Source organism: Thamnophis elegans, chromosome 3 (genome assembly GCF_009769535.1).
Source record: "Thamnophis elegans isolate rThaEle1 chromosome 3, rThaEle1.pri, whole genome shotgun sequence".
Classification (NCBI taxonomy): domain Eukaryota; kingdom Metazoa; phylum Chordata; class Lepidosauria; order Squamata; family Colubridae; genus Thamnophis; species Thamnophis elegans.
Window position 1 is genome coordinate 31,106,244 of NC_045543.1, and position 9,683 is coordinate 31,115,926.

Sequence of the window (9,683 nt, forward strand, 5' to 3'; positions counted from 1 at the left end):
GATCATTATTACCATTTCCTTCCAACATCAACCAAAATCAACTCTCTAGAGTGATGGATATGACAATAATAATAAACACATTTGAAGATTGAAATAAAGTAAGAAAATACTAGGAAAACACACAAGGTCACATTTAGGCTAGAACACAGACCACTAGTGGCTAGAACAGGGTTGGGCTACTGCATAACCTTAAAGATGAAATATATTTTTCACTTTCAGGAAAAATGCATTCCACAATACAATTCACCTTTCTCTACTGAGTAGGCAAAAACTTTGATCTAACTGGGCTGTTTTATAATAACTTTAAACATATAATCACCTGATTTTAAGTTTCTCTTTTCTTAATAAGTAAAAGTTGGTCAATTTGGTGTAGTGATTAAGACACCAAACTAGAAATCAAGTGACTGTGAGTTCTAATCCTGCCTCAGGCAGAAAGCCATCTGGGTAATCTTCAACCAATCCCTCTCTCTCAATCCAAGGAAAGAGACAATGGCAAAACACTTCCAGAAAAATCTTGCCAAGAAAACTGCAGGGACTTAAAATGTCCAGGCAGTTGCCAGAAATCAATGCTAACTTGAAGCCAGGAAAATAAAAGGTAGTCAAACTTTTTAAATACAATAGGATTCCACAAATAACGTGCCATTCCTTTCTTAGAAAACTAATGGGATCAAGCTTTTAAAATGCTGTGCCACTATTCTCACCCCACCACCATCCACAGAAAATTGACAAAATAATGAATTACTGAAGACTCTTCATGTAAATTTAATGTTTTTTATTTTAAAAGTACCTTAGAAAATTATCTTGAATGATATATTACACTAGCATGTTCAAAGTACAATACCAAAGATAAGTTTAGTCTTTTCTTTAAAAGAATTAACCATACTAAAGCAGAACTAGAAATACAAAAAGTTACACAAAATACAAAAGAAAGAATATAGGCAGATATTTCAAATTATACAAGAGTTTATTACTGATACACATACTATCTGCTGTAAGCTTGCACTGTTCTCACTTAATGTAAGCTTCCATTTTTCTTTCAGTTGCTGTGACATTTTGAATGTGTAAGCATAATATTGGGCTCATGTCTGAACATTATTTTGCATTTAACACTATTATGGCAGTTGTTAATATTTCTTTCTGGATATTATTATTTCTTTTTGTTTCATTCCCCAAGAGAGATTATAAAACTAAAGTCATATGTTTTGAAAGGTCTTTTATTTAATGTTACATGACATTTCTTAGCATACAGATCTCAAAATATACAATATAAGTGCTTTAAAGAAAAAAATAATTATCTTGAGTGAAGAATACATTTTCAAAATATGAATGATTTCTAATTGCTACTGATACAGTATATTTTATAATACTGACAAAATGCAGTTCATTAATACAAATAACAGTATGCAATATAGTTAAATACTAATAACTTATAAGTTTCCTGCCCTGCTTCTCTGTCTCAGTAACCACTGCCTTCACCTGACATATCAACAACACACTCAAGGCAATTTTCATTCCCCAAATGCAAAAATGCCAACGTACACAGTACATAGACATTTTCCTGCTTAAAAGCCTTTCCTTCTTAGAAATCATTTAATTGAAGAGCTACTGCCACATATAAAAGGAGTGCATGTATTAAATAATCCTTCTCTACATGGAATGTACCAGTTTTAAGCTGTACATAGTCCAATATATTATGAGCTTCAATATATTTATCATATATTTAATGAAAAGATTAAATAATTGAAATGAGCCTTTCTGGAGTCAAAAACAATTTCCAGTCTGCTAATTTTAATTATGTTTATTATTTTATTATTAATGTGTATTGTAGCTTTATTCTTTACAGGAGATGAAGGAAGTGTATTCAGTGTGTATATTCATGTCTTGACATAAATTACATACATGTTAACATAAGCATAACAGAAGGAAAATTGGGATTTTTCTGTATGTTTCCATTTCTAAATTTATATTTTAGACCATAGAGCAAATATCATATAGGGAGAATCATCAGGAAATCTCTCTTTTTTTCACAATTCCCATTAGATCTTTTCTAAAGCTGCTTCTGAGGTCATTAAAAACAGCTATCAATCTTGAGTTATCATTTCTGTTGTTCTTTTAACAAGATACTGCAGCCATGGAGATAAGTTTCTAAAATATTTAATTATTTTAAAGTCATTAGGCAGTCCTGCTGTATCTAGCAGACTAACTGTAGGACTTAAGTAGCATGATTATCAAGCACCTTACCTAAAATGGACTAGCAGTAAACCTGTGTGGCAAACTCAATTATTATGTCTTTACCATAAAACCATTTCTTAAAACCTTTAAAGTGATTTCATTGAATAATATCATTTTGTACAAATAAATATGCTTTAAGATAGGGATATATATTACATTGTTGTTGTTTAAGCCTTGAAGAGTTCTAGAACAATTGGTCATCAATGCTACAAATCAGAAGCCAAGGAAAACAATTCTAAATTTGCTCATAGTCTATTCTTACCATGAAAATTTATTTCTGCTAAAAAGACTTATTTTAAGAAACAGAGTAGAAGAAATAAATGTACTAAAAAATTCCCCCAGTTCCAATGAAATTAATGAAACAATTGATAAAATTATTTCAAAATCAGGATTATTTGTTTGGATAACTTTTAAAATCAAAACTGTCCTTGATCTTAAAAAAATGAAGATGTCTATGTTTTATATTTCTGTAGCACTCGTGTATTAATAGGAATTGATATATACTTTCAAAAGTGTTTAATCAGGAAGTCTGTAATTTTATAAAAACATGCTTCTCAGCTGCTTATCCATAAGGCCCATATTCATGGCCTTTGATTTCCAAATCCAAGAAATGTTCTGTTTTATTTCCTCCCAGTGCAAATACCAAAACATATTATTGAATTTGTATCACTTAAAGTTAAGAACAAAATATAAATTTACTGCTGGATCAGAGGAAAGAAATTAGGTATTACAAAAGAACAAAAACAAAATGTACTACTATGATATTCAAATAAAAGATTGGGGACTCAGGTCACAGACATTTTAAGGGTAAATCCAGATGGTTGATTTTTAACTGCTCTACATTCCAGCAAAGAACATCAAGTGGTACTTTGTGAATTCCAATTGTTTTTCTCCACATGACTGCAGACATGTACCAGATTGGTGCAGGGCTTCAGATTAAAAGGCATAAAAGTACCATTGAATGGAGATGGCCCACAGCATGTATTGGCAATTCCTTGTGAAAAAGCAATTGTTTAATTAGGGAAACCTTGTTTTGGTCATTACTCCTGGCAGCCTCAACCATCAATATTTGATGCTGTTGTAGTATATGTTTGATGTTGTCTCTCCACCTTCTTCTCCTCATGTTCTTTGGTCTTCCCCCCTTTTTTTCTTGTCTTTAAAGTTTAGTTTCTTCCCTAAATACTTGGTATGCTTGCAGGGGGGGAAATGGTCAATTCCTCAACTTTGAGATCCTAGTAACTTTAAAGTGGTTGTTTGGGGTTTTTTTGACCATCTGTTTTCCATAGTCACATGATCAAAATTCAGGTGCTCCTCAACTGACAGTTGCACTGTCCCAGAATCAAGTGACCATCAGTCTGACCTTCCCAGTCAGCTTCTGACAAGCAAAGTCAATGGGAGAAGCCAGGTTTGATTAACAACTTCATGATTCAGTGAACTACTCCAGTGATTTATTTAATGGTGGCAAAAAAATTGCTAAACTGAGGCAAAACTCACTTATTAAGTGCCGTGCTTGGCAACAGAAAGTTTGGGCTCAATTGTGGTCAAGAAATACCTGTACTCGACCTGTACTGCATCTCTAATTCATGCAGCTAAATATAAAATGTATTATTGTTCCTTCAGAACCTCAAAGTGGAATATATATTTTAATAAGACTCTCTCAAAGTTGCCATAAATTGTAATACTTATAATCTCAAAGTTAAGAAATTAGCATTTTTTTTCCTGCAAGTATACTAAGTTTTTAGGGAACAAACTAAACTTTAAAGACAAAAATACAAATCTCAGAATAGCAAACTTTTCACATCAATCCAAACTATTTTCCATAGCCCAGAATTATCATAAACCATTCCAATTCACTATCTTACATCTTTTGCTTTTCTTTATAAAAGAAAGCCAATTTCAATTTGGATATAAAATCCTTGTCACTAAAAAATTAGGCACCATATTTATAATAATGCTCCCTCTGGAGGTCCAATAGAAAGAGATCACTTACATCTTAAAATGAAAATAAATTGGTCAATAAATAAGAAACAATGGTCCATAAATAACAATCTCCCTTCCCTTACATCTATTCTGAATGTACATAAGAGAAAATGGCATGTGCTAAAATGTCTTTCTAATTTCTAATTAATAGGATTCCTTCTTCTAAATTAAGATTTGTAATTTGGTCCATTGTAGAAGACAACACTTTAAATATGGAATGAAATATGTAATCTATAGTTGTATGAAACCTACATATCATGGGCCAATAAATAAACAATAAAGAAAAATCAAAAACAATTTTGTGGTTGCATTACAAAGGAGAACTGGATTAATTCACTATAAATCATCAGCCCTAATATTCTTATTGTCAGGAGGAAGAAAACAAAGTTCTAAATTATCTACATATGTTAACTTTACTATAAATGCAATTATGTTATTGTTAAGCATAAACAAAAGTAGAAAATTTTGAAGCTATTATAAAATATACATAGCATTTTATATTTATTGCCTTATTTATCATTCAAAGTCAAGGGACCTCCTTACTACTTTATTCAATCTTGGAACACATTTTACCCTCTGCAACATCAGAGCATGAATACATTTTAATAAAATCTTTCCTTTACTATTGCCCATCCATAAACATTGTGAGATGTAGAAACAGAATTATACTCACATCATACTTTGCAATTCTAGAATAAAGTTTGTTGATCTCCCAGACCCTCTTCCACTGCTAGCTGGAACAGCTGACATTGGGCTGGGTCCAGTACTGCTCATCTAAGTAAACAGCAGACAAGGACAACACATGAAATTTAACAAAACCCCACAAACCTTCAGAGGTATTTGAACATATCAAACCTAACTGTGCTCCAACCAAAATTTTGCAATACTTTCTTCGCCATGTCTAAAATGTTCAGGACACATTTTATCACACAGGTAGGCAAAAATAATTCATACTATTATTAATGTGACTTCAATTCAGGCTTTATTTTGACCAACATCCTGCATAAAAACCTAAAAAAACTTTTAGTGCTAACCTAAAAGGAGTCAATATTTAATATATAAGTTGAATTATATTAGCTATACCATCGTACAGTAATTACTATGACTCTGATATAATTCAACTGGCCTTAAATTTTGATCCCTTTTTGACATCAATGTTAGATAAAATGTTAAATCAAATGTGTTAAGGTTATATACATGCATTATTAACTTTAAAAATATATTATAAAATGCATCTTTTTTCTACATTTTTGAATTCTGAACTGTTTGTAGTCCAAATATCTGAAGTGAATATTAATCAGTAACAATTTTCTGAGTCCTTCTAATGAAATGTCAGAACTGAATTGGGATTTTCAGTGGTTATCAATTTGTGGAGCTTAAGAGATGATCCTTTCAACATTGTTTGTCTGGGGGCAAATATGCAGACATTAGGACTGCAATCTTCAAAAAAATTATTCAGAGGAATTGCTATACACCTAGAACAAGCACAGCTCTTCTTGATCCCTTATAAGATTATTTTTCACTTTTTTTTGATCCTGAAAAGGTATTGCTATTGAGTGGATCCCTTAAAGCAACAGTCATCTTTTTTTCAGCCTCACGTGTTTTTCTAGTTTCACTTTTTGACAGAATTCAGAAAAGCAAATAATAAACACTTAGTACTGAATAAAAGTAAAACAAAATCCTACTAATTACTCTGTAAAACTTACAGAACTTGTAAATTTCTGGATCTAAAAGTAAAACCTCAAGGAAACAAAATATATAACAAAGCGTACATTAGATAGATCAGGCTCGATAGATATTCTCATATGAGAATATGAATTTTTGCAGTTTGTGTGTGTGCGTGTGTATAAGAACTCTTTTTAAAAAACTATTAGTTATCTTTAAATATAATTTGGGGTTTCCTTAGAAAACATCTAGAAGTACTACAGCTCCATTACAAATTTACTTTTGTCTCTCTGAATTGTTTCAGAAAATACATTTTCAAATTAATATGTCCTATCCTACTCTAAGTATAGATAGATAGACAGACAGACAGATATAGATATAACAATATCCCCTCCCCCCCATATAAAATCAGAAAGTGTGATTGAGGTTTTTCTCTTAAACCTGTCATTTTCAGGGGTCATTGCAATCAATTTCACACACTCACTTTTTCCCCTGCCTCTATTGGTTTTTAGAGGGGGGGAGGAGGAGGAAAGAAGAAATGTTCTAATTCCTATATCCCCCTTCCCAGACTGATGAGTGTCAGCATTCACAATATTTTTGTTCAGTTTTAAATGCCTGAAAAGAGGGTTTATATGTGACGTGGCACCATTAACCTATCCTCAGTGTATCCCTAACAAGTTTAAACTCTTCCTTTGGGATAGATATTTTTCTTTTAACACAGAAAATGTTAAAATAATCATTTTAAAATGAACACCTTGGACTTTGGAGGCTTAACTGGCCATTCAAAGCAATCTATATCTCTACATTGGTATAAGATTACAAACACAAACTTCCATTAATAGCACCTCAGAAATGCTATTTTCCAATTCATTCTGCACTTTCCATGTGCAAATTCATGTTCCAACCATTTTCAAACAATTATTCGAAATTAAGGGTAAAACTTGAAAATCTCCAGCCACTTTAAAGGTGCTGCTGGGTATTCACTGCTGTTCATGTATCACAAATTACAAGGTTGGAAAGAACTTTGAAAATCATCTAATCCAAGTCCATATTCAGTTTGGAAATCTACAGTATCTCTAATACCTCCAGAAAAGAACAGTCCAGCATCTCTTGATATAATCTGTGTCACTGGTAGTCAAACCATTAGTAAAACCATTAGTAAAATTAAACCTAACATTCAACTAAAATCAACTTCTTTGTAATTTACAACTATTGTTTCTTATTCCATCTTCTGGAACAACTTTTAAAAGCTCATCCAACACTTGAAGACCTCTATGATGTTTCCCCAGAATCATCTTCTCTCCAGACTAAACATATAAAACACCTCCAAGAATTCCTTCATGTTTTTCTTTTCAGGCCTCTTATCATTTTTTTTCTGTTTTTTCATGGTTATGCTCCAGTTAACCCTTGTCTTCCTAAAATGTGATACCCAGAATAGGATGCAATATTTTAGACATGGTCAACTACCAGGAGGGGGGGGGGCATTTCTTGACAAAGATATTTTCTCAATCCAGGTCCTGGATCCTCAGCTTAGTGACCGAAGTGCTAAGTGACCGAACTGCCATAAAAAATGTTGTAAAATATTACAGTTGTAACACAACTATCTGTATAGTAGTGTATTTCCAATTTTAGAACTTCATGATGCTAATTTATATTCACTTTGAAATCCAAGGCAACCAATGTTCTTTGCATATACGGCTGAGTATGGATCTTTCCCAATACATTCTCTACTCAAGCCTTTGATGTTTTCTATCCAGTGTAGGACTTTGCATTCTATCAAAATTCATGTTGCTGTTTTCTACCCGTTTTAACCATTTGCCATAAAATTGAGTAACAATAAAACAAATTTCCCATGCAACTTCTAATCTTGAACTAGTATAGCGTAGAGTACTACTGTGGCTGCAACAGTACTAAAGGAAAACTGCTATAGTCCTTCACTCAATGTAAAACCCCAACAAAGCAGCTGCACACTTCTTCAAATATGCAGGGATACGATGGAGGGAAAGGTGGGTGAGTCGGCAACTGCACAAGCCCCTTGTGAATGGGAGTAGAATTATCTCAATGTTTTGTTAAAAAAACAGCTGGATTATCTCGGAGATCTTGACCTTCTTGGTCATCCAGATGGAACCTTGTGGGGGGGGGGTTGGCTTCACCTGTTCCAGTAAGAAGGCAAATCTTAAGATTTCTTCCTATCTCAAGAAGGAAAGCCCTCCCTTTAGGTTTGCTTTTTGGAAATGCTGGTGTTTCTCAGCTCCATTTTGAGGGCCGAGAACAGAAAAACGAGTAGTTAAGAAACAGAAGCCACCGCTGCCACAGTTGGAGGCTGTAAGCAAGAAGACACCTCTACCCATGAGCCCCACGTGGCCGCCGGAGCCAGTGGCGCGGCGAAGCCGATGAGGACAGCGGGCTGCAGGTCAAGCATTTCCCCCCCTGCGTTCCAGCCAGCAAGCTGGTTAGCAAATTGGCAAAGATCCGCGGCCTGCACGTGACCTTTCCCGGCCCAGGAGAGCCACATGTTCGATGTCATGCATGCTTATTCGGCATTTCATTCCACCTTTTCGTTCGTAAACCAGAGACGCGTTTCTTAACCTAAAGGGATCCGGCCAGAACGGGATTGTCTCGGTCCCGTTCCAAAAGGAAGCGCGCGGGCCCCTTCGGGACTTTCCCCGGGCCCTGACGGAGGGGGGGGGTTCCGTTCTATCCCCGCCTCCGCGCACGCGGCCGCCTGGGCGGGCAGAGGCTCCCCCAACAGTACCTGAGCAGCCCTTTCGGCAGCAGCGGCGTCTCAGCGGGCGGGAAGAGCCATGGCGGCGCTTCCTGCGCGAGTCGCGGCGAAAGACGCGTCGCCTCTGATTCGTGGACCAGGCCGACAAACTGGCCACGCCAGGAGGCGCGCTTTCGGCCGACAGGGAAATTCGCCTCGGCTTTTCCCTGTACGTTTTTTGCACGATTTTATTTTATTTCGTGACCAGCGATTTCATTATTGCCCAAAAGCAAGGGGAGTTAATGTACTACAACAAAGCAGGGGAAAATTTTGCTTCCGTTTTGGTCAAAGTTTTCGTTACTTGCCAAGATAACGTGGCCCGAGCGTGGGAAGTTCCATTCTCAAACTGCGAAGAATATGAAGTGTTTTATTGAGATGCGGAAAACATTTCATCAGACCACCCTGTACCGTTAAAAATAATTACTTCCCCCAGCCAAGATTTGTTAGACGGTTTAGATAATTAACTTGTTGCACATCAAAGTCACATCCTATGCATGTCTTATTTCCTTTCTTCCTAACATTAAAAAAAACTCTGGCAAAAGCAGAAGCACTCAAATCAATTTTCTCCAATAAATCCGACTAACATGAAACTCAAAACCTACTGTAATATTCAATGGGTCAATGTACTGCAGTTGCTCTTTCTTTGAATCTAAATGCAGCTGCATGCCATATCCTGCAAAGTGAATTCAGATGTTCAGATGGAATAAGAGATTATTTCAACATGCTTTAGTTTATGCTTGAACCGTTAGATGAAGATAATATTTTATTAACACTATTTAAAACTAGCAATTATAAAGTTCTAGCTAAATCTTTGTGATATTTTGGGAATTCTGAAGTCTGTTCATAAAAATACTTTAAAAGAAAATAAAACATTGCATAAAAAGGGTTTTATTCATAGCTCTCTATATGAAAGCTTTCACACTCAGCAATTTAATATGTCATTTTGGACACCTCATAATAGTTTTATCTCCAGTTCAAAATAGCATTCTGATATTGTAGAGTTAAAACTAAATTTGATGGTATCTAGAATTTAATCTTCTCT

General features: G+C 34.9%; 1 protein-coding gene across 2 annotated transcripts in view; it reads right to left on the reverse strand.

The window, feature by feature from the left end:
- SUPT3H (SPT3 homolog, SAGA and STAGA complex component) overlaps positions 1 to 8,738 on the reverse strand; it is a 242,300-nt gene extending 233,562 nt beyond the window's left edge. For both annotated transcript variants that reach the window (XR_004254980.1, XM_032213304.1), the window contains exons 1-2: positions 8,633 to 8,738; positions 4,886 to 4,986 (exon numbers count right to left, since the gene is read on the reverse strand). Coding sequence is in view for 1 of the 2 variants with exons in the window: in XM_032213304.1 (XP_032069195.1) it covers positions 4,886 to 4,986 (101 nt within the window). In the remaining variant the exon portion in view is untranslated. The remainder of the gene's footprint in view (positions 1 to 4,885; positions 4,987 to 8,632) is intronic.
- Positions 8,739 to 9,683: the final 945 nt, after the last annotated feature.